Here is a 26,820-nt window from a genome sequence, read left to right on the forward strand (position 1 = left end):
TAAAAATCTTAATTCGTCTTGATATGATTTAAGCAAAAATGAAGCAAAAGCTATAATTTAGACTAAAACAATGTTAGAAAACGTGAGCAGAGAGCAAATGTGAGTAGTCAGCCTTTTAAAATGTTAAGAAATGTTGATATTCAGTTACATTTAAGTACAGAGGGCATGTGCATTCATAAAATCTCGTGTGGGTTTCTTCAGAGAAACCAGGTTAGACAATGAATGAGAAGTGAACTGCTTTACTGGAAGAAAGAGAAAATACAGAATTTGAGCGATCCAACAACTTGGCTTCAATCAGCCAAAACTCCACAGGGTTAAACTGGGGCCAGTGTTTTACTTCTCAGCAGTCAGTCACACATACATATACATGGCAAATATGCACAGCAATAACCCAAAGCAGAAGCACCTTTTCTTTGTATTAAGGGCATCTGATTTTAGTTTAGACTTCTAAGCATGTTAGGAGTGCTAACTTCACCACTAAAATATGCTGTGCACATTCTAGCCCTGCTATCTTCTGACAAGAAACACAGAAATAACTAACACCGAAGAGATTAATTTAAGCAGGTCAACAAGGGATTTTTGTACTGAAACTTCCTCTGTAATACTGAAACAACGTGCTCCAAATCTGCAGTTTACCAATTGCCTTTAAAAGGAACACTGCCACAAACTGTTCTATTTTCATAATTGATTCTTATTTCCTTATATTACCTACTTTTGTGTTACCATCTAGACAGATTGCCTATTGTATGATTTTTAAACACAAATCCAGCTGTCTTTTTAATATTATGCCACATGACATGTTGTTGTAGAAAGGATTATCTCAAACTGGTCAAATTCCTCAGCATAACTTGGTTTAGGTATATTTAGGTAGAGACTATATAAGATTAGGCTCTAATAAGGAAAAAATGAACACAATAGTACTGACAGAAAAGTGTCAGATGGTTTTCTAAAATATTTTTAAAACAAAATGCTGGTTTCAAGAGTAACGATAGTTATATTTTATTACACTGACAATGTACATACACCACAGACCCAATCCTGTACCCATTGAATCAATTGCAAAGGTCCATTGACTTCAGTAACAATAAAATCAAATCCAAACTATTACCATTATTTTAAATGATACTACACATGCAAGATGTTCTTCAGCAGGTCTCAGATACCTGGTATATATAGATAGTAAGATTTCCAAAGTGGAGGTCACAGGAATGTAATTAATGGTTTTCAAAAGTGCATAAATGATGCAGGAGCACAAGTCCAACTGACTTTCAAATGAGACTTGCACTTCTAAGTCAATTAAGCACTTATCAGAATGGTGCCTGCCCAGAATTTATTTTGATGCAACGCTAACAATGTAACTAAGAATGAGTAAATGGTGTGTGAGAGAAAAGAACTACTTCTGAATATTCTGAATTAAGATTACACACCAACTACTGGTATAAACTGAAGCCTGGCTACTAATCCAGAGAGGGAAATAAAAAACATATAGTGATATTCAAAGTGACCTTCATGGATCTGCTGACTTTTTTAGTCATGGAGATTACATGTGTGTGTGTGCTGGCATGTGAGCAGCAATATTTTGATGGCTTGCGCTGGTATTTTGATTTCTTGAAATGAATTTTAGAGTAACAACTAAAATGGTTTTAGCATAAATAATTTGCACTAATTATTTTTCACTAATGTTTCATGTAGAAACCATGAGTCAGATAGATACAATAGCTTCAGAAGACAAAGTATGTTTAAGCAGATAACAGGGAATTTATGATGAAACCCCAGATTCTACAGTCTCAATTATTTTCCCAGTGCCTGACTGAGAAGTGTCTGCATAGAAGCAGACCACCTCTTGCAGACTTGCTGACTCAATCCTAGTAAGATGGAAATGAAACTCGAAGACAGTGGGAAGAGTTTAGAAGAATGGCTGGCAGCTGTTATCTGTACCCCAATCCAAGGATATATGCTTATCTTTTACCAACCCATTGGATCCATCAGTGATCCTGGATTTACAAACAGTAGGGGTGGTCCATAGCAGCAGGAGACTGACTGTTTTTCTCAGGCAGACTTTGCTACAGTCAGCAATCAGCTGGATGACTGCAATGCATCCTGGTTAGGAATATCTTGAAACCCACCCAGAAGCTCCATCTGGTGCAGAATGCAGTTCATCACCTGAACAGGGCATGTTGCCATGAGCACATAACACTTCTTGCATGTATCTCTCTGCACTGACTCCTGTTCACTTCCAGATGTAATTAAAAATGTTTTAATCTTTCAAGCACTGAATGGTCATGTACTAGCTATGGAAGAAGAGAGGCTGCCTCTCACACGGCACACCATCACGGCAGCTAAGAGTAGCTGAAAACTATTTGTTGTTGGTTCCCAGTTTTAAAAACACTCCATAATCACTGGCCTTGTCCCTCAGATGAACGCCCCTGCCTCTGATATTTGCTCTCTTGTAAAGACTACTATCGTCCAAAACCAGCTTCTGAGTGCGGAGTCCTTTTTGGTTTGTGTTATATAATTTAGTTCATATTCCTTCTGCAAAATATATCAATAAATATAAAATAAATAAGTCAGATCCTTGGTTGTGCAGAAGTGGCTTTCTGTTCACCTTCCATCTCATCCTCCAGGGAGCCAGGGAGCAAACCAGCCTTAACACTGTGATGCTCTAGTTTTCAGCAGGTTGACAGCCCCAAAGGGACTCACCAGCCCAAATGTGGTTGAGCCCAGGACTGCCATGCCCACTGGATGCCCACTATGCTGGTGGATCCCCAGTTCTCTGTCCCCTTTATGCCACTTCAGCTGCACAAAGAACACAGAGTGCGATCTGATCCAACGTTTTTACTGCCACCTGTAGTGAGTGGGTTTAAGTAATTTATTTTTTCAGATTTGTAATTAAGCACCTACAGTAGCTTTTACATATAAATAATTAAGTTCCTGTCAATCAGATATCTAAAATGAACAAATCCATTACATTTTCTTATCTATCTGCTGCAGAACAAATCAATTCTTGGTGTACACATCTAAGCAGATAGGTTTCTATTTTCTGAATTAATGGTATCAGCAGCAATCTTCTTCCTAATCAAGATCAGCGAGATGTCCTGATCTGAATCTGCTCTATAGAATTGATGATCTTCCAACCCAGATGGGGCAGCCTTAGCACTGTAGCATTTATACCATGAAGACAAAAAAAAAAACTTTTCTCAGGCATCCAGCTGGAATCCTTCTTTTTGCCCCACCATGCTCAAAATGACACACACTGCTATCCTGAATCAGTCAAAGGAGCAGAAATATAGTCCATTATATTATATAATCAAAAGAGGCAGGTACATGTTTTGTGTCATAAGAACATGAGACCAGCCATACTGGGTCAGACAATGGTCCATCTAGCCCAATATCCTGCTTTCTGACAGTGGCCAATGCCTGGTGCATTAGAGGGAATGAACGGAACAGGGAATCATCAAGTGATCCATCTCCTATCGCCGATTCCCAGCTTCTGGCAAACACGGGCTAGGGACACTTCAGAACATGGTTTTGCATCTCTGCCCATCCTGGCTAATATCCATTGATGCACCTATCCTCCGTGAGCTTATCTAGCTCTTTTTTTAACCCTGGTATAGTCTTGGCCTTCACAACATCCTCTAGCAAAAAGTTCCACAGGTTGATTATGTTGTGTGAGGAAATACTTCCTTTTGTTCATTTTAAACCTATTGCCTATGAATTTCATTTGGTGGCCCCTACTTTGTGTGTTATGAGAAGGAGTAAATAACGCTTCATTATTTACTTTCTCCACACCAGTCATGATTTTATAGACCTCTATCATGTCCCCCCTTCATTGTCTCTTTTCCAAGCTGAAAAGTCCCAGTCTTATTAATCTCTCCTCATATGGAAGCTGTTCCATTCCCCTTAAACATTTTTGTTACTCTTTTCTGTACCTTTTCCAATTCCAATATATCCTTTTTGAGATAAGGCGACTGGATCTGCAGTATTCAAGGTGTGGGCATACTCTGGATTTATGAAGGGGCAATATGATATTTTCTGTCTTATTATCTATTTGTAACACGGGGACTGTTTGGGCCCCGTCGTTCCTCAGGCCCAGGCTCGGAGCCTGCTTTTTATAATCTCAGCCCCGGCTGAGGCTCCGCCCTTCTGTTGCCGGACTGGCCAGCCAGCGAGACCTATCACTGGCCAGCTCCCCGGTTGCCGGACAGACTGGAATGCCAGCCATTTTTCTGCCTGCTCTGGGAGTTGTGGCCCTTCCTCAGGCCCAGGCTCGAGGAAGGCCACTGCACCTTCCTACACTATTCCTTTCCTAATGATTCCCAACATTCTATTAGTTTTTTTGCCTGCCGCTGCATATGAATGGATGTTTTCAGAGAACTATCCACAATGATTTTCTAGAGTGGTAACAGTTAATTTAGACACCACCATTTTATATGTATAGTTGGGATTATGTTTTCCAATGTGCATTACTTTGAATTTCATCTGCCTTTTGTTGCCCAGTCACTCAGCTTTGTGAGATCCCTTTGTAACTTTTCACAGTTTGCTCTGGACTTAACTGTCTCGAGCAGTTTTGAATCATCTGCAAATTTGGCTTTTTCCAGATCATTTATGAATATGTTGAACAGTATTAGTCCCCCTACTGATCCCTGATCCATTCTGAAAATTGACCATCTATTCCTACTCTTTGTTTCCTATTGTTTAACCAGTTACTGGTCCAGGAGAGGACCTTCCTTCTTATTCCATGACTGCTTACTTTGCTTAAGAGCCTTTGGTGAGGAACCTTGTCAAAGGCTTTCTGAAAATCTAAGTACACTATATCCACTGGATTACCTTTGTCACATGCTTGTTGATCTCCTCAAAGAATTCTAGTGGATTGGTGAGGCATGATTTTCCTTTACAAAAAACAAGTTGACTTTTCAGCAACAGTTGTGTTAATCTATGTGTCTAATAATTCTGTTCTTTACTATAGTTTCAACCAATTTTCCTGGTACTGAAGTTACTGAAGCCTTAATTGCTGAGATCACCTCTCGAGTCTTTTTTAAAAATTGGCATCATATTAGCTATCCTCCAGTCATCTGGAACAGAAGCTGATTTAAATGATAGGTTACATTTCACAGTTAGGAGTTCTGCAATTTCATATCCGAGTTCTTTCAGAACTCTTGGGTGAATATCATCTGGTCCTGGTGACTTATTATTCAGTGGTGAAATATCAAGCAAACCTTTTCCCAAGTTTATCACCCAAGACATTCGTATGTAAACCAGAATGTGTGTTATTTAGAGTTTCATCTTCTCCTATTGTTCTCCTACTGAATTTTACAGCAAGCAAATTAATCTGATGTTATAAATGACTAGACTCCTGCCTTTTATTCCCCAACTGAAGTCAAAGATTTGATGTTGATTACACCACATTATCAGCAGTGAACATATTCATGTCTGTTTTATTTTGTTAACAAAGATGCCGGTGACTGTGCTGACCAACACTGAGAAGAGACCATGACAGTAACAGCGATACTTGATTCAATTTCAGATGGTTGTCAGGATGTACAAAGCTCTTCACTTTGAGAAAATATCCACTAATATGATATTTTTTATTGAAAAGTTCTTTGAATCTTATTTTAGTGATAAAAGCATCAGTATTCAATTTATACCTTATGATGAGAAAACACTTTTGAATGGCTTGATATTGTAAATGGGGTTTGGACATACTGTTGATTTTAGTAAAACATTAGATTTCTCTATTTGCTTTCCTAATTATTATGAAAATTAACTCAAATGAGCTGTTGAGGTATTTCAACTATTTTATTAGTTAATAAAAGTTTTAGTTGATACTAAAGGACCAGATTCTGCAACCCTTATTCATGATGAGTAGTATCTTTCTTGAGACTAGATTCATTTAAATCGATTTGACTACATAATATGGTACTACTCAGTAGTAATGAGGTTGGCAGAGTTTGGCTCTAAGTTAGTAAGCATCAATTTAAAGGAAAAAGTTCAGAAAATGCCAGTGCAATTCCACTGCAGCAGATGAGTACCTGCATTAATTATTGCGAGGATGTCACTTTGTGAATTACAGAACATAATTTAAAAATTTAAATCACATGCCCATGCAGTACACAGATTTCTTTTAAAAGGTCTTTTAATGGCACCTTACTGTTTAGCTTACATTCTTGTTTTTCTTTAAAAAAGTTTCACTTTGCCTATCATGAATTTCTTCAGCTTTGCCTAGAATGAAATACTACCAATCAGTCAGTGTACACTGACTGAGAGCTTCAAGCAATTTGTATACCCACTATATAACTATTAGTACTGTTAACATGGTTCAGATCTGATGAGAAACCAAACTGTTCATTGAATTCTCACACAAAAGCAACTGTACATTCAACCACAATACCCTCATTTTACACTCTATCAAAACAAAACATTGAAAGGACAATTCCTTGAAATGCTACAAAAAGAATTCTCTCTCATGCAGTTATTTCAAACTGCACTGACAACTGTAGGGTGTTCATTAGTTCCTAAAGTACATGCAAAATATGTTCTTCAGAATTTAATGTAATATGCAATAATGCTTATAGTTTTATCATAAGTAACATATGCACCAGCTTCAATGCAGCTATTAAAGAATCTGACAGACTCTAGGCAAGAAAGCAGGTGTAGATGGGGTTGTTGGAATCCAAAACAGGCAGAAAATATTTGAGACACTCCCCTGAGTTGAAATACTTTCCCCCTGTAACTCAGTAAGGGTTAGCATTTCATAGCCATTTCTTAGAGACACCTCAACATGCCACAGAAAATTATACAACATCATATGCAAAATCAGATCCCAAATGAGTGTTTTGCAAAAATATGTTACCAGCATGTACAAAAATGTTGAAAGCCAAGACCCACCTGCTCAATCCATAAGCTATATCGCACACATTTACTACAAAAATAGCATATGGTCAATAGCTTTGGAGGAGGCAGCTAGTCAAACATTCCTTTCACATACACATATGTACTTTTTCATGCTAAATAAATTATTTCTGCTTATACTATAGCTGCTGACAAGTACAAAGTTGAACTGCCAAAAATAGTTACCTATAATAGCTAAATAAATGCACAATTTTTTATTAAAGATGCCTGTGCACACACATACATATGTATGACTTTCAGAATAATTATCACTAAAGTGACACTCTTATTTGGGTTAGAAGATACATTAATACAATGTTGATCTATTCTACATGTAAGTGCTCAGAGAACAATTAGCAGCAATTGGAAAGGACTCTCAAGTCACCTAATAATGACATTGCAGCTTATGTTCTGACGGAGGAGGGGCAAGAAAGGAGAAGTCTATATGAAAATTCTCACTGATTTTACCCAATAATACTTAAGATAGAAAGAAATGGGGGGAAGGGAGAAGAAACACACACTACTCTCTTTGGGCTGGATTCTCCAGTCCACCAAGTTCCTCAGGCAGTTGTAACTGGAGGATTCTCCCACTGTAGGGAGATTCTCCACTGGCGTAACACTCTCCTGCAGTCTCCATGGCAGAAACCATCCTCCAATACCCAGCATAAGGAGCTAGGGTTCATGGAAGGGAGTGGATATGGTGGACCAAGTTTCCTCTTTGCCCACTTCTCCACTGGTGTAAGGTGAATGAGGGAACTTGCATCAGTGATGAAAGTTAAAACTGCCCCCTTGTAACTTCAACTTGAGCCAAGGATGGATGGCTGAGAATCAATGAGCTGTAACCACCTCAGTCTCCACTGCACCTGAGCAGAGCTGGGCCCACTGAAGACCTAAACTCTGTGCATTTGACAGCACTTTGATCATGATTCAGAAAAGTTTTAGCATGTGTGTAAGTGCTTTCCTGAATATGGATGCTTTCTGAATTGGGACATTTATGTTCAACCAGTTTCAGCAGAAATCCCATATGTCATGCTTCTTGTCAACCCTCACACTTGGCAGGTCTGTCAAACATTTCCACACAAGTGCTAATATCATATTTTTGATGAGAGCAAGACAATCTCTTTTTACACAATATCCTATAGCCTATGAGAAAGTGCATTGATCTACAAGCCAAGAGACTAGGCATTCTAACCCCAGCTCTTCTACTGACTGTGCTTAATATTTTTATTCTCTTCACAGCCATCATTAACCAAAGCCTTTTGCTCACTCATTGTCCTGAATATACAGGACGAAAGTCAAAATGCAAGGGATGTGATTTAATTAATCTGCAACTTTATTTACTTAACTCATGTAGGAACTATCCAACAATAACTCGTACAGTACAGGTTACCCATTTTTCCTTAATCATTTCCACTTTATGGAAGGCTGCTGTCAGCCTCCCACAGCTGGGCATTTGCCTGCTGCTTAGATCCCACAAGCCTTTCCTCATATGATGGCTGAGGAGCTAAGGAAAGGGGGTTTTCTCTCCAGTGTACCAGACATCAGGAACCCTACCCCCATTCTCCACCTTTTTTAGGGGCTGCCTTCCAATTCTTATTTATCAGGCAGCAGGACACCCGATGGAACGAATACCTGCACTGGATGCCTGCCACCTACTCAACTGTGACATGTGAACTATACCTCCTGACCTACTGCACTGGGTCCCTGCACTACTGTGCAGAAAGCAAAAAGCCCCACCCCACCCCACCCCACCCAACCAACCTGAGAGTGATGGAAAAATTCCTTCCCGGTCCCCACCCAAAAACCCAGCTAGCGTGATGTCCACAGAAAACCAAAAACCAGGCCCAATGCTAATGGAGGGGGGGGAAGTGAGAGCTGCTAATCTGGGCATGAGGGGACTCACGCTAGAGGGACAGAGCTAGAAGGAGAATTGAGTTGGGTTACTTGAGCCCCACCAGATCATCCACTCACTCAGGTGATACCTACCCTTTTCCACCCACGGCTAAAATAACTGAGAGATTGGACAAGGTCACTGCAGGCAGAGCTGGGAATAGAATGGAGGTCTCTAAAACAGCGGGTCCAAGTCCCTTTGTAACACTGCCTTTCAAAACAAATACCCAAATTACGTGCTTGTCTAAACCATTTTAACTCAATGCTCCTTTGTGTCCATCTGTACTGGACAAACCAGATACAATGGTTAATGAGTCTGCTACTGCCTTTATGCTAATGCACCTGGTCCTTGAGCTCAAGAAGTTAAGGCTCATGTTTTTATATCCCAAAATATTAGGTTCACAGCCTGTAGATAATCCAAACAGCAGGACTGTTACATTTAGGTATATTGTCTCTACACATGTCTATTATCTGACAGCTGCTGTATTTTCAACAGTTTTGATCTGTTCTTGCTTAAACTGCGGAAGTGGAAACACCTCTTTGTCCACCTTTACCTGGAGAAAGAAACTTTTAACTTTAGATAGCCCAGTGTATTGTGACAATAATGCAAATCTTTAGATCCAAGTAAAAAAACCTCAGCAGATTAAATAATTTTTCTGGTAACTGGCATATCCATAAAAAAAAACTGGCCAGGCTGGTCAAATACTGGCCAGGTGGTAACCCTACTGCAGCCCTAACCCAGCAGATTTCATGAGGGAGACCAGATTTCACGGTCTGTGGTGTGTTTTTCACGGCTGTGAATTTGGTAGGACCCTAATCATAGGGGACAGAAGCCCAGGATCTGGTCTGAGAGGATCCTGTGATTGCACCCCGAGAGAAGAACAATGGCATAATGCTGAGACCTTACCAGGGGTGCACTCAAGGAAACCACGAGGGGTGTGAGGTGCAAGATGCCTGGGAACAGAGTAAAAAATGATCATGTTATGCACAGCCCTGCTTTTCTTGGCTAACATTCATTATACAATGAGCCATGTGTCTGAGTCCACCGAAAACCCTTCTAGAAAATCCTAAAAACGAATTACATTTCTAAGCTTCCAAATGTCATCTGTGCCCTTCACAAACAAACCTCTATAGATGTTTTATTTTTTTCTTCACTTTCTGTAAAGGATTAAGCTTATCTGATTCCATAATTAGTGCAGCTATGATAATGCAGTGAAAACATAATCCATGATTAATTAGTTTAACTCTCAGAAAAACACAAAAACAAAAATTCCTCTCTTCTTTATTTGTGCAAAGTATATTTCCTGACTTTGTGGAGTCTCAGTGTAATACACGCTAAATAAAATGTGAAACGAAAACTCCTTCCACAGTGCACAGAGAAAATTACAGACCATACGGAGCTGTCTGCTATCACAACACTACTGCGTGCTACAGCACAGACATAGCTAAATAATATCCAGCTCCACAGCTGCAGAAAAATCCCAAGGTACGTTTTGTCTCAGACAGGTGCCCACAAGGAGTTACTGCAGACTGGGGAGTGGGGGAGGGGAGGAGAAGGGGCAGAGAAAAGAAGAAAGGAAAGGGAGCCTTTTAATCCTTTACATGGAAAAAAGAATGTTTAAGTGACAAGAAATATGGACCAAGTGATGGGTAATAAAAAGCATCTAAATTCCTTAATTTTTGCTTGTAGAATACAGCAGGCAATCGTATTCACACATGCACTCTGAGACAAAACTGACACCTAAACATATGCAATCTTACGATGGTGAGAAATATCAGCTTCAAAAATTCAGATTAAACTGTGTCTATTTAATCAGAGTTCACCCCACTTCAGTCATCTTTTTCCACTAGGATCAGATAATTAAAGATGATAAACAGAAAGCCTCCGTTTAGACAACTGAAAGTTTACAACTTCTCTGGTGTTATCTCGAGGGAATGGCATTAGTTCTTGTAACTGGTGGTGGTTGCAAATCCTTCCCTTCAGTAACTATCTTAATTGCTGTTTATTAAAACATTCTTCCAAATTTTCACAACCTTCAATAACACTAGATTTAACAAAATGCCTAGCACTTAGATGCTGGTTTACATGTTCAAAGCATGTACAAACATTAGCTACTGTTAAAAAATATTTCAGCTTTTGATTTATTTTCTGCTCCTTGTCCAATTTAGGTACTCAATCCATGTAAATTGCTTTCCAAATCTGGATTTTAGACCCATGAAAAAATCTCAAATGCACTTGACTTCTTTCCTCTCCTTTGTTCTATTACTTTGTTGTCTTATTTGCAGTTCGGGAGAAGAACCACTGTATCAAAAGACAGGAAAAGTCAGTAACCACATTTCCCCCACACATCATAATGGACCAAAATAAAATTCCTGGTTGATCACTGGGTTTGGTCATTATCAACGAACCATGATAATTGAACTAAATTCAAATTGCTGAGTTTCTGTACCATAAATCTCTCTTAAGTGACACCAAAGGCATTGTTGCAACTACTGGACAGCTGTACCTTGAGATTCTTTACCGCCAAATCTTGACATTCTTCCTTAGGAGGCCATCTTTGTAAGAGCCACCATGCTACTAACCACCCTTTCTAATTGCCCTCTGGTAACCCAAGCAACCTCCAATTGGAGAAAGAAATAAAAAAGTTATACTGGTCATTAAAGCATAAGTTGATTGCAACTATCTGAATCTCCTTCTTTTCAAAAAAATGGAAATGATGTCAGAGCATCAGGCTAATGTTCCCCTCAACCTGAACCAACATGGCACTGGTAGCAAATTCTCCAGTAGCTATCACCACATACAAGCCCTTTGAAGAAGAGAGTTTTGCTGGAGTTGCTTCAGCCCTCTACAGAATAGCTCCAGCAGTCTTGCACTGACCACCCATAACCCTTCTGAGGATAGTCTATCACAGCCCATCTTCTCTGTTATCTTTCCAGAAGTGTTGTGTACTGCTATGTAGGAAAGCCAAGTATGAATTATTCTGTTCTCCTGAATTAGCAGTAGCTAGGAGTACAGGCCCCAATTCTGCAAGATATTTAAACATGTGTAACTGTAAGGATAGGAATAGTCCCATTGACTCACAAGCTTAAAGGGATACACATGCTCAGACTTCTTGCTCAGTTGAGGCCATGGGAGGCAGTATTCTCAGCCTAGAAGGATGAAAAACCTATGGCTTGCTCATGTAAATAGTGTAACTAATTAAGTCCAAGCTTCCCTCACTCAGAAAAAATGTGTAAATCTGATTTAGCGGGATTCTTAGGGCTTTGATAGAAAGGTGAGAGACCTCATGGTTTAAGGCTGAACTAGGTTTTGTAGAAACAATATACAACACGCTTTCCTCCTATTCCAAAATCCATGCAGCTCTTTATACAGTATTCTACATGCTTCCCTACCTAAAAACAGATGCTGTAATGTTCTTTTATTCCTGAAATAAAAATCAATGGCAGCAATCCAGCCCTCAAGTAATCCTACACAATAAGTCAACATGCATGCAAACAAGGAAACATTTTGATAAATGGACAGATTGAAGTTCATAGGTTGCAATGGAGTTTCGAAAGTACTGTTTAAAAGCAATTGTAAAATTGAATAAGGAAAAATGTGAAAAGGTTAATTATTTATATTAATGCCATTTAAAAAGGTGAAGTTGAGAGTGCTACATGGGACAATGAAATGGTAATTCCGGTTTATTCTTTTACTTGACTGAGAAAGAGAGTGTATTGTAACCTTTAAGTATATAACTAAGTGCACAAAAGGGAAAATGAATAATACATCTTGCTCTTATTAGCCTTGGATAAATAATCTACCCCTATTTGTCTATACAGTTTATGAATCTGTGCTCATCTGCGGACAATGTGATATTTATAACACAAGGGAGTTCAAGGTGATGGGAAAAGGGGGATTTATCTTTGTTCCTCATATATAAGGGTCCACAGGCATCAGTCATTTGTGGCAAGATTTTCATATCATATTGACACAGACACAAACTATACACATCTCCACCTTTCTGAAGTGCCACCTTAGAATTGTTGTATTAATAGATGTCCTTATCTGGAACAATGATAACACCATTAACCAAATGGTTTAGAAACAGCATGATTAGACGGAAGCTTTGTGCACTGTTAGCAAATTTAAGTTTTACTAAATAACAAGAGAAAAATCATTTCCATGTTCTGCTGCAATGTATCAGATGGAATATAACATACAAAGACACTGATACTTTACAGATTTAAAGGTCAGCAAAGCAACTGGGATTTTAGAAAGGTACTTGTGCACTGTTCTCTTGCATACTAATCTATGCTAAGAACTGAATACGTGTGATCTGAACAAACATAGCAAAGGTTCATGCTCTCTATTTCCTTTTTCATTTCAGGCTTATGAGATGATGGCAGCCTGTGTTTTAAATTAAAAAAAAGCAGCAGAGATCTCTGGTTAGCAATGTGTTATGAATTTAAATTTGTGTTAGCAGTTTCCACATTCTACAGGTAAAAGACTCTGAGGAAACTGGAATAAAGCAGTTATCTGGAGAATAGATATAATTGTGTCAATCTGCATAGGGTCTTACCATCTAATTTAGATTTTCTTACCACTATAGCATGTAAGCACTTATGGTCTTCAATTTCAAGACTAAGAAACCTAAAAACAATATTACCCTGCTCCCACACACAACTCAGCCTTTGCTACTGTTTGTCTCAGAAAAATGTTAATAACTATTTGGAAGATCCTGTTTAACACTACCTTGAATCCACTCTGTATGCATTAAATGAATCACATTAAATGGCATGTGTTATTGTACATTACAGTATAGCCTTCAGGTGACACTGAGGTGTAACACTAGATGTATGTAGTTGTGCTGAGAAGAAAAATGTGTATACTTCATTCATTCTGATACACATATAATAACTGATATAGTGTTCTACTGGACAATCTGTTATTCTTAAGAGCTGTACATAATTAATAATACTTAGCACTGATATAGCTATTTACATCAGAGGATCTCAAAGCATTTCATAAAGAAGGTGTTTTAATCCCCACTCTACATATGGGGAAACTGGGGCACAGAAAAGCTAAAAAAGTCCTTGACCCAAGACATGCAATGAGTCAGAGGCAAACCAGAAACCCAGATCTCCTGTTTTCCTGTCCAATGTCCTATCCATTGACCACAGTGTCTCTCAATGACCAATATACAAAATAACTTACATACACAAATGTATGTGTCTCATTCTTGGCAATAACGGAATGTTTTGATGATCAGACATAAAGTTAACCTAGTGAAAGCAGACAACTTATAATGATCAGAGGGTCACCCAACTTATTACTGTATCCCTTGTTGCTTGTAAAACCAATTCAAATTAAAACAGATAAGCTGCATTTTTCCAAGATCTGATAAAAAAATCAATGTATTTTTGATTAAAGAATCAGTCTTATCAGCTCCAATGTAATTGGGCCCTCTGGCTATACTGAAGCCACACTGTTTCATAAACTACCACAGCTGGCAAGTGGCGAAAGGGAAGGAAAGCACTCTGTGATCAGATGTCAGATTTATTCAGAGAGAAATAAAGGGACAATAACCACAAAATTATCATGGATTCCTAAATGTATGTAACCTGTTAAACACTTACTAGTTCTGTCATTCTGACCTAATTACAATAGAGGTTAATTTAAATGATCTGTTTGTGTTGATAATGAGGGCAAAAGCATCCCAAAACAAACCACCACAGTGCATTTAGCACCATAGGTCTGCATATGGACCCTCCTCCATTAACAGTACACATTCAAAATGGTGCATGTTTCCCTTTGATGTTAATGTCACAAGACTGAAGGACTATTTAACTTTCTGAATATTTGCCCATTAATAAAGCAGTCCACCATTTTACATCAACCCAGAAGATGTACTGCTGCATTCTTTCATCCTCAGTGAGTTATGCTAACAAGTCCAAAGCTAGGTCTACACCCTACCCCACCGTTCAGACTATGGGGGGGTGAATAGCCATGTGCGCCAAAGTGCTGCTCTTGTAACTCCCCCTTGTGAACACTGTGGGCGTGAACTAAAAGATCCCTAATTTGTATTAACATAAATCATCTTTAAACAGGGCTGCATTAATTATCTGGTCTGAATCAGGCAGAACAGGAACTTGAACCTGGGACTATCACATCCCACGTGAGTGCCCTAACCATTCCTTTTCTGAGCTCTCTCGAGCTCTCTCTCTCGTTTTTCACAAAAAACTTTTAAAAGTCTTAGTTTAATTCCATCACAGAATGAGAAAATATTTGAAATCGCAAAGGATTTTTCATGGTGGGAAAACCATTTTCCAATCAACTGTAGTGATGAGGTTATTTCAAAGGACTAGAAACTAGGATTATCCTGAATTCTACTTCTAGTTCTGACACTGACTCCTGCTGTAATCCTGGGCAACTCACTTGCATGTTCTTACCTCAGGTCCTCCCATCTGTAAAAAGGGAAGAATTTTAGTTATCTACCTTGCAGGGCATTTTGGGAAAATTAATATGCTAATATTTGTTAAGTCTTTGAAGATAAAAAGTGCTATATAAATGCTACGTATTGTTATCATTCAGGCCCGCCAATAGGGGGAGGGGGAGTAAAGGGGGCAATTGCCCATGTGCTTGGCGATTTTAAAAGGGCCCGGGCCATGGATGAAGCTTCCCCTCATGGAGGCTAGCTTCCTGTCCCACCTCTTCCACCCGTGCCTTACCAACTGTCCATTTCCGCTCCACCCCAGACCTTGGCCCCACCCCCTACCCCAACACGTCCCTCCCCCACTTCCTGCTCAGCCCCCCTGCTATCACTCACCACCTGAGGGAAAGGAGGTGTGGAAAAGAGGAGGGAGACCGAATGGGAGGAAAGGAACGGAACGTGGTGGCAAGTGGTGGAGGGGGGAGGGGCCTGCAGTGGAGTGGAGGGGAGTGTGTGCAGGCCTGATGGAGGAAGAGGTGGGACAGAGCTAGCCTCTCTGAGGGGAAGCTTCACCCACCACCCATGGTCATAAAACTCAGCCATCCCTTTCTAGGGGAGCCATTGACTGTTCTGCCCTGGGGCCCAGAATTGCTGTCAGCGGGCCTGTGATGAATGATTTATTTTACATTATTTCCTTTTAAAAACAACATAACATAAAAAGGAATGGCTGATTAAAAATTCTGATTTATTACAAGATGAGTAAAACAAAGAAATTATGGAGAATCAATATAATTTCATTCTCCTGCTGGGTCCAGGAGGTGTGTGCACATGTACTGTTTTAGGTACAATGCACCAGGCTAGGACCTGAGAAGCCACCCATATCTGAGGACTCATTTAGCTATTAAAATGTGACTCCCTTAAATGTATATGTTTACAACCATGGTATTGGAATGAGACAACTCTCAGACAACCACCTAATCATAAAAAAATAATTAGCAAAATTTCAACAAATATTGATACAATAAAAATAATTTCCACAGTATATACAGTATGTAGTCAGTATTACATTCTTCATCCATGTACTATTTAAGTGCTTTGTAAACATTCTATATCTAAATCCAGAGAGAGACTACATATACACTGTAGAAGTGCATCATTTTCATGAGGTGATTTCCTGTTTACTCATGTGGGTCTTGATTCTGTTTCCACTGAAGTCAATGGCAAAAGCTCTTACCCCATTATTCTCTCTGCCCACTGTTTGGTTTGGCTGGCTTGCAATGGTACACTTATGTCAGTGAGAATCTCTCAAGCTAGCCATAGAAACAATCCCTCATTCCCTTTCATAGTGGCAAAGGCTAGATTGTAAATCTGGTCTGCTTCTGACAATACTGTGAGGAAAATTAAACTTCACTATGGCCAGAGGACAAACTTCTTCTTGCAACTTAATATGAAACTCAGTTTATTAAACCATCATTTTTCCAATATTACTAACGGGGTTTTTTTTATTTTCAAAGCACGGAAATGTTACACAGACACCATGAATTACTTCAATATCCCCAAAGCAAGCATCAAACCTTTCCAGCACTGTTCTGAAACCTAAAGGTCCTACCTACTGTGAATTAAAAAATCAGTGGTTGTGAATTTTGCAGAAATGACATGGTCACAACAAGATCAAATCATCAACATGTATCTAGGTCTAAGAATATACACTCTGTCCGTTTATGTCAAAATGCTTTAAAAGTGTGCAAATAACTAATACTTTAGCTCATGAAAACATAATTCACTTTGTGGAAAAAATAAGGCAATGTCAACTTGAGTCACTTTCTACTGGGACAATATATTTCCCCCCTTAGTAAAATGCAACAAAAACTTCAGTTTCATTATGCATCAATAAAATGTTACAGATAATGAAACATCTGCTCCCTTCATGACTCTCAGATGACACAAAGGGAGTGAAAACCAACTGCATTCCTCCAACTGGGGATTTCCAGTGTGGATAGAACTGACATAGCCAGCTCTTCCACAACCAGGTTGCTAATAACAAGAAAATGATGCAGTACAGCCTTTTTTTTTTTTTTTTTTTTTTTTTGGACAGAGAAGGCGTCAGTGCCGCGCATCTGTAGTTTTCATTCTACTTTACAGATCATGTGGCTCTAATGCTTTTTAGAGGGTAGTAGTGTATAAGACACTATCCTTACCCATCTAATATAATAATGATGGGGATTCTTCCTTCATGCAGTCCCACTGAATTATTTATTTACAGCAGAAAGCATCTTCCCTTCCTTCCAAATTCACACACGCATCTATTATGAACACATGGAGAGCTCATTTATCAAGAGTAGTGGTTATAATATAGTTTAATTCTACTAATGCCTTTAATGGCTTTTAACTCAATAAGCAGCAAAGCCCTGCAAGTTCTGCCATCTCCACAGCTATGAAAGGAATTTCTCTAAAACCCCATATAGTTTGGTGTTTTGTCTTATGGTTAATTTATAAGGAATATTTACAAAACTGTTTTCAGCTTTGACAAAAAGCACATCTCTACAGCTGTTACTAACTACAGTTTCACAGGGCTTTTGCTATTTCCATATAGCTGTCAATTAATTATTTTAATTTGTGCTACTCATCAAAATAGCAAATCCTGAGAGGTTCCAATTCCCTTGATTTTGATTTTTAACATTATTTAAAAACAAACCAAAACCAAAAATAACCCCACAGCCCTATCAAAACAAATACTAATATATAATGAATGTGTTGCAAATGGATCTTCATGACAGACATTTGTACATGGAGTGCGATAGACCTCAATTGGCAGGTGGGTCTCTCAGTTTTTAGGTACAAATTTATTTATCTGACTATTATATGGAAGATTTTTGGAAAGTTCATGTTGTATTACTTTCACTGTAAAGTCCTGAGAGTCTTTATTGGCTCACTGAAACCCTCAAGTAGGTCCTGACCATTTTAAGTTTGTCAGGTTTCATTCTACAGAAACTACACTAACAGGCACAAACACAAAAATGTGCAGCGCACCACAGGTGTGAAAATAAACCTGCTGTAGTCTATTCTTCACAAAAAAATTGTGGTGATAAAGGGAGAGGCCTGTATCATTTCAGAAAGACTTTGCAACTTCTTTTTAGAATGATTGTTTGTTTTCTATTAGTATTTTATTTTGAGAGGTCTGCACTTTTCTCTCAGTACATTTTCTGAAAGATTACAGCATAATTTGATGTAATGGAAAAATTCACTGTTGGAATTCAGAGAGTAGCTATAAACACAAGTGAGACTAATGCAGTACCCAGCAAATTATTGAAGAAATCCATTTTGAATTAGAGTTCTGGATCATGCATGTTCTCATCCCGCCATTCCTAATCTAAGATCTATTCTTTCTTTTTTTAAGGAATTAAAATTATAAATCTAGTTCTTTTTAGTTCTTCTAGTTCCTCTTAGCAGTATCAAGAGGAGGTTGATCAAAATTGATTCCATCTGTTTTTCTCTAACACACCATGACTTGCATAGAAGCCTACATGAGACAGACACCTTAGCTGAAACATTCTGAAATATCTTGCAGACATGGTTCATGTCAACAAGCACATAATATCATTCTTCTATGCACATAAAGAACGTGTGGGACTTATCTTCATTTACCAGTCTGGCAACGTCTACAAAGAGTTCATGCTCTATTGGTTTCTATATTTTCAGCATTCACTAACAGTGCATCCCAAAAAATGTTTCAACTGATAGGAAACTGCTTTCACAGAGTTTAGCCTGCTTTCCCACCATGCTCCAGGAAGCTGTTTTGGAATCCCGGCAACATGCGTCAAGATTTGCCAGTGATGTGGTGAGGAAGCACACTAAAGCTGCTCTAAATAGCTATGGACCAACTCAGTAACAACCTGGTTCAGACCATGGCAGGCACACGGCATGCAGACAGCTCTAGAAGTTGTGCATGCTCATATGAAAGCACTTCAGCTTCTTGCCTTTCATACTACTACTACATACTACTACTACTTGTCTTCAGCAGTCCTAAAAGTCCAATTTATGTTCCTTCAAATTCTGAAGCCCTCTCTCAATGAACCCTTCATCTGTTCTGCCAATTCTCTGGAATGAATCCCAGAAAGTATTATTTGATTCCTCCTGCTCACAGATAACCACAATTCTCAATATGACAGTGAACTGTTTTAGGAGACTCATGTCAGATCTACAGTCTAGGATTACATACTAGTACCTACCAGTTTTAATCTTAGTATCAGAGTTTGTGTGATTTCACTAGCAACAAGAACCAATTTATTCTGGATGGTTTTCCTCCAAAACTGCGGGCAGACATCTCCTTGCTCTTTTTGTACCAAAAATGGTCAGATGTCATTTTGCCAAATTCTGCTATGATTTCCACTTGACCCACAACATTCCTATTGCCAGGAATGAAGAGCTTCTCACAGGAATCACATAACACCATTTGCTTTCACACATTTTCCACACTAATAACAACTATTATCCTATTAATGATCCCATAACAGTGACTTATTTAACTCTTTGTGAGGCTTTGTTCCATCTTACCCAAGATTTGTCTACACTGCAGTGTGGTCTCAAATTCCTTCACTGGCTGCCCCTTCTGCAGAAAGACATTCCCTACTTCCACCCTACACTCCATCTGTACCCAGGAGAGGTGGAAGCATGTAATGATTCACATTCCCAAACACTAACTCCTTGACATACTTCCCACCAGATCGGACCCTTCCACACTGGGCTCTCCTCCCTATGCTCACATATATTGGGTGTGGATAAAATGCAACATGATCCCATCCCCCAACTATCTTCTCTCCTGTCCAGAAGATGAGGGTGAGCACTTCGCAACACTCACATGGCTCGCCCCTCATCCCTTACTCCTCCCCACTTTGCCCACATGACAGTGTTGTCCCACCACATCCCTTTCTCTTATGTCCTTCAGAGAAGCATACAGCACAAGCTTTCAGTCTTCTGGGGCCCAACACCACCAGGATTGGTGGTGCTAATGATCCAGAATCAAAAGGTGACTAAAACAACAAATCATAGGAAATTTAAAAATATGAGCCCCACAGAACTACAGAAGCCAGTTTTGCAAGTGGATGGAGGAAGATGGTATTGTCACAGTGATGAGCAAGGAGAATGTTTTAGCAGCTGTATTTTGTATGAATTGGAAAGGGATGGCATGGCTATTAAGGAGTCCGCAGAAGGTTACTCTAATCAAAACAGGAGATAAGGGCCTGGACAGAATTTTGGCTGTCTGAACATGAAGAAAATGGATCTTAGAAACATTATGGAGGAAACAGCAGCAAAATACAGATGAAACCTGAACGTTGGAAGAGAAGGAGTATATAAAAATGACCCTCAGATTACAAAGTCAGTACACACCATATGTGTGAATGTGCAAGTTGGTGCACACACCTCCAACCTCTAACACAAAAACAAAATATTTGCAAATTGATGAAAGCAAAGAATTTGGTGGAGGCAAGAAATGTTAATTTGAAACCAATTATCGAGTACAAAAGGAGATTATTAATGCCCTCTAATAATCGAGGCCATGCCACAAATGTTTCTGGAAGTATAACAAAGAGCCTGTCTGCACTGTGAGGTACTGCACACGACAGAGGTGTGATTTCTAAACTGCATTAACATACTGTGCATTAGTTAATCTGGAACCTGCAGTGCACATCAGCAGGGTCTACGTCGACCAATTAATGTGCAACACAGTGTACTTTAGAAATCACACCCCATAGTCAGCATTGCCACACAGTGTAGACAAGCCCATATTGTATCACAGCTACCCCCATCATGTAAGATTCATGGAACACACTAATCCAAGTCCTTCTGAACTATGGTTTTGAAATATTTACATGAAAATTGATGTTATTACCTGATTGGTCTATTCTCTTTACTATCAAACAGTGAGAAGATGACCTCCAGTTCCTCTCCCAGATTGGAGCACATCAGACTCTTCATCTGCACAAAAAGATGGTGGCTGCTTGCTGGGACAGGTGTGTCTTTCTTTCGATGACGATGTTCCATCTACATATTAGCATCAACAAGAAGTAATATCGGCAGGTTCAAATCATAAATAGCCTAACATATTGAACATAATTCTAGTTAAAAATTCTAAATGTGGGGGTAATTTCTTAATCCCAAACCCCACCAGTTTTGCAATAAGCCATCTGATTTTCATATATTTTCCAGATAAGAAGAATAAAGTGCTGATATGACTTAATTAGGCTTACCCACTGGCTCAGTTAGGATTGTAAGAATCTATTAACCCTTAACCTTCCAGCTCTTCCTTCTTACCACCAGTGCCCCAAACCACCTTAAGCAGCTACGTAACAATGCCATATTTAAAATCGGGTTTTAAACAACTGCCCCTGAAAAAGCTTTAAAATAAGCTATATAATTGCATTGTAGTTATTATTCTAAAACTGAACGGTTCACTTCCACACTGTATAATCTGTGCCAGACTGCTCTGTAGGTCAGTTGCTCTTTCCCTTAATAACCTCATTTATCAGTTTATAACTTGACCATTTTAAATGAACCTGGGGTTTAAAAAAATACAGTAGTATTATTTTTGTCTCTTACATTGTGATTAAAAAAAAAACTTCATTTTAAATGCTGACATTTCCAAATCACTTTATCCTCAACTAACTAACATTTTTTGCTTTTTATTTTTTAAATTTACATTACTTAGCTGATCACTAATTTTAGTGAGACTGGCCACATTAGCACTAGCTAATTTTATTTCTTTGAGTCTTATTTAATTTAGTAAATCTTATTAAGTAGTTGGAGTTCTTTCACTTAATTGTATTTTTCATTTTTCTTCACTTGGTTACAGTTTCTTTTCCACATAATTAGAAAAGTATTTCATATTAAACATCCAAATATAATTCTGTAATATTACATATAGTTTTGAACTTTGAGAAAGACTAGCCCAGTATTTTCAACACGTAACCCAAATGCTTAACACAATGAATCAGGTGACCTGTAATGTCAAGTCAAATGGCAATCAGAATAGATAGTAAAAAAGAATATTAGCATATGTAAATATGCCAGCTCACATTTATATGGGTCCAATCCTATCATTTGTTCTTTATTCTATAGCCCATGTTAATTATTGAAACAAACTTGAGTTAACAGGAATAAAACTTATTTTAAAGACGGTTTTAGACTTAAGCAGATAAGACTCTGTTCTGTTACCATAGGTCTTATCCAATTTAACATTACCATAGGTCTTATCCAAAAAATTTAACATTACCATAGGTCTTATCCAAACCGCACTGAAGTTAACTGCTGTCTTTCCATTCACTTCAATGGACTTTGTGTGGACCAGGCCCCTTGAAAGATATTTCCCATAAAAATTAATGATAATAATAATTATGGGAAATTAACAGATAATTTCCCATAAAATCAAAATGGATCATTCTGTGTTCAGAGAGGCCCAAAGTGGAGTTGTCTCATACAGCTTCATTGACATCCATATTATTATATTAGTAGAAGAGACCCCACAACACAATATGATTAAGAGTGATGGTACTCATACAATGGATGTATTATTAAAGTTCCATTAATCTTGCCATAGCCTAATGCAACTAAGGAGCCAGTTACAGTATTAAAGGAAGTGTCTCAAATGCTTTTTACTCATGATTAAGCTTTTATGGAATCATTCCAGAACTGTAATGGTTTCACTGATGATATATCAGGTCCACATAACATGTGGAGCACACATGCACAGTGTCACTGGAAAGTTTAACTCAAATGAGAGCCTCTCTCATAACTACAGACACCTCAAAATAGCCCAAAAGAAATTTTCTGTTATCAAGGCAAATCCCATTATGTTATCAATAGAAATATACTGACCCAGACATTAGACTCTTTTTTTTTTTTTATTTAACATTAACTAAGAGTGAAAATTGCCATGGAAATGTCAGTCTAATTAGATAGTAAACTCAAGGAGATAATTAGATGCTGTGACCTGAGACCCCTTGATGCCAGCTGTCATAGGACACAGGGGGAGCACAGGGTTTTCCAGGGATACTCTGGGACTGATATCTACATAATAGTTCACCAAAAGGTGGCATGTGAGGCCTCTACTGAGAGCCAATAGCGTAAGGGTCATAATAATCACTGTGTAATGTACATATGGATAATATTGAAAGAATTATGTATCTATACATTATCTATACATCTATATTATGTTCTTAAGGTCCTGGAGCTAAGACAGTCACCGGAAAGTGACACACCACAGAAATGTTCCTTTAAGGCATGAGAGAGCGGACATCTATCTCCTTGTCTGGCCATTTGTGTATTATATGCTTCACAATGTAGGCCTATTTGCATATTGAGTCAGGGTGGGATGAGAAGAAATTTATAGGAATAAACAAACAGTGAGGCAGAGGGATGTCCAGTTTATGAATAAAAACAGATTGTGGTTTTTATTGGAGTGCAAGGGGACACACAAAGTCCTTGGAGGAGACAAACTGACAGCGTGTTTGTCTCATGAAAGTAGGGTCACAGCCAGCCAGTATTTTGGGTGAGCATTGCTCTACACGATATGAGAGTATCTCATTAATTATGTTTAGGTCTAGAATGCATGTTATGATTTTATTTTATATGTAACCATTTGTTTCTAATATTTCTACTTGCTACTACTTGAATCTTTGTTAAATATTGTTAAATAAACTCAAATTTGATTTCATTATAAATATATCGAAGTGCTGTTGTGATCAAGTGGGACAGTGATCTGAAGTGGAACTGCTTCTTTGGAAGCAGTGAATCTGTGAATACTCAAGTGTTCAGTGGATCAGGAGCTGGATGCTCTAAGGGAGATACATGAAGGACTTGAGTGCAGGGGTGTGCTGCTTGCTACCCTGTAGAGTGACAACGGAGCCTGCATAGTCCTGGAGGGGAGGGCTTGTGTTGCTTATGTCCAGTGGATTTGGAGAGCTGACCCCAACGGGCACAGACAAGAATTCCTCATGCTAATGGTAAGTGGTAACAAGGGGTCTCACAATGTTGGGTACCCCTGGAAATCATCACAGTTGCCATCTACTTACCAGCCTATAGAGTTCTGTAATACTGATCTCGTCAGGATCCACCATACCATATTCTTTTCTTGGAACCAAGTCTAGTCCCAATTGCCTATAAAAGGAGAATGTGGAAATAATGGTGAGGCATTCCAGGGCACACAAAATAATTATATTTAAGGACTCTCTTGCTTTCCTTATTTATTTGTGCATATTTTAACTCGTTGTTTCCCCTTGTATTAGAATTTTGATGGAAACATCTTATCTAATAATATGCACATTAATTGGTGTAATACCTGGATTCCAACTTGCCACTGCTATTTTTTAAAAAACATTTTGTTTGGATACTTAATTAGTTGTAAGTTCATTGATGACCTCTCACTCCCATTTGCTCTGTAACATTTACATTGGGATATGTTCCATCACAGTTTTTACTGTTGCATAACGTAGTTCTGATTATATTTCATGCTTCCAGCCTGACTCTTGTGCAGATAGTGAGGTGACTTGTAATGTCAAGTCAGATGGCAACCCAAATAGATAGTAAAAAATATCCAATGATGTGAAAGCATCAGCTCCATTTTAGATGGATCCACCTGTATCAAGTACACTTAAATCTCTGGCCTTTATTAAATAACAAAGCACACTTGAGTTAACAGAAGTAAAATGTAGTGAAAACTGAAGTAAGCAGTTAAGACACTGAATACACACACGGTGCAAATGTGCTGAATTAAGGTAATGACATTTTAAACAGTTAGAAGAGCTGCACTTTAAGATTAGAAAACACTTAAAAAAGAGAATCTCTTGTGTAAGCAGGGACCAGTAAGCATCCAAAGGAAGCCAGGTTTGCTTCCCTCTGTTTAAAATAAAATTCTTACAACATAGTTCTTTAACAATTTTCTGTGATACGGTTCCTCTAAGATTCTGATAGTTGAAGATGCACTTACAAATTCAGTAATTTACAGCACAGTTGTTGGAAACGTCTGTTTAATCAGGACATGCAGGTGAATGAAATACAAACACGGGGCAGTTGGTTACAACTTTATTAGCTCAGCAATAAGAGGGCAGAGGAGGTGCAATATGTCCACATTCTCTCACATACCAGGCATCTAAGTGGTTCCAGTGTCAAATGGCCTCATACCATATAACCAATAATGTGACTTTCTAACCTAACCCCTAGGATTTAGCCCACTTCTGAACTCTCTTCCCTCCCTCAGCACAAGGGGATATAGAGGCTACCTCAGTCTGCAAACACTTCAGGTCTCCCCTTTTCCTTACAGGCAAAAGATCCTCCAGCCATATACTGGGCCTCATTTACCTCTGGGAGCTGGCAGTTTTAGGATGGACACCAGCTGCAATTTGCGACTGGTGAAATATTCTTATATTGCCTCTTAATGCTGCAATTCCTATTCTTACTTCTTGTATCTAAACCAGGGGTGGCCAACCAGTCAGAGATGAAGAGCCGCAAAGAACCACATTTACCTTTTCAGTTTCCCCTCCAGGGAAAATTCCTGCTGATCTGTCAATTTCAGCAGCTGCTTGTCAATTTCACTTGTCAGTTTCCCCTCCTCCCATACCCTCCTCTGAAAATTTAGATTGATCCCTCAATTTCACTTGTCAGTTTCCCCTTGTCTCTTAGGCCAGGAGAAGTTTGTCAATTTCAAAGAGCAAAGAGGGGCAAAGAGCGGCATGCAAAGAGCAGAGCTCCGCATTTGTATGACCAAAGAGCCACATGCACCTCGCGAGCCGCAGGTTGGCCACCCCTCATCTAAACTGTGTCTCTACAACACTACAATAAGGGTGAAACATCCCCCTTCTCAATTTATCTCAATGGGACAAATTCCTCCCTTATCTCCAAAACAGGCAATTGGTCAGACCCATCTTGATAATACCTTAACTAAAGAGGGGGGAGAGGGAGGAAAATGGGTGAGATGGCCCCAGATGTCCGGGAAGACTTTACAGTGGGGAGGAATGTGTGTTTGTGTGTAGGGGGGTGGGGGGCTGTTAGGGACAATTTGTTCTTCAATCCCCCATTGGTTCTCCAGTGGGAGGAAGTGAAGCCCCTCTCTAAGGCACAGTCCTACGTGGGCTTTGAGGCACTACAAGGGGGTACGCTCCAACAGGTCTAGGCACAAGCTCTCTCTCCTCCTTCTCCCAGTCTGACCAAACTTCCTTCTCACTGAAATGGAAAAAGGCAGTGTAACTTCGCAAAATACCTGACATGAAGTTTTATTAGCAGTGTCTAATGGCAGGTCCATTGTGAAATTTGGGGCTTGATGCAAACATTTTTAAAATGATGATTAAAAATGAATTTGTCACACTCAGCTTGTGGAAATGGACACAAGGGAGTGGAAGTAGAGAGAGAGGGGGGATGATGAGAACAAAAATAAAAGGTGAAAGATAATGGGGTAAGGAAGGGAAGAATGTCAAGGTTACTCTGTTTTACAGGTTTTTCACATTTCAAATACTCCTTGACACAAACCGCTACACACACCACTCAGGTTTTTTAGTTTCTGTTCTGCTGTCACCCATATGGTGCTTACTGTCTCCTTTTAGTCTGAAACCCGTCCATCCCAATCTTTTTGTGTATTATG

General features: G+C 38.9%; 1 protein-coding gene across 1 annotated transcript in view; it reads right to left on the bottom strand.

Moving 5' to 3' along the window:
• DOCK4 (dedicator of cytokinesis 4) overlaps positions 1-26,820 on the bottom strand; it is a 373,592-nt gene that overhangs the window by 198,250 nt on the left and 148,522 nt on the right. Inside the window, exons 7-8 of the mRNA XM_067564219.1 lie at positions 24,260-24,344; positions 21,082-21,233 (exon numbers count right to left, since the gene is read on the bottom strand). Coding sequence (XP_067420320.1) covers positions 21,082-21,233; positions 24,260-24,344 — 237 coding nt within the window. The remainder of the gene's footprint in view (positions 1-21,081; positions 21,234-24,259; positions 24,345-26,820) is intronic.

The sequence above is a fragment of the Emydura macquarii genome, unplaced genomic scaffold (genome assembly GCF_026122565.2).
Source record: "Emydura macquarii macquarii isolate MOO-44397 ecotype Brisbane River unplaced genomic scaffold, CSIRO-AGI_Emac_v2 contig_2636, whole genome shotgun sequence".
NCBI classification, from domain to species: domain Eukaryota; kingdom Metazoa; phylum Chordata; order Testudines; family Chelidae; genus Emydura; species Emydura macquarii.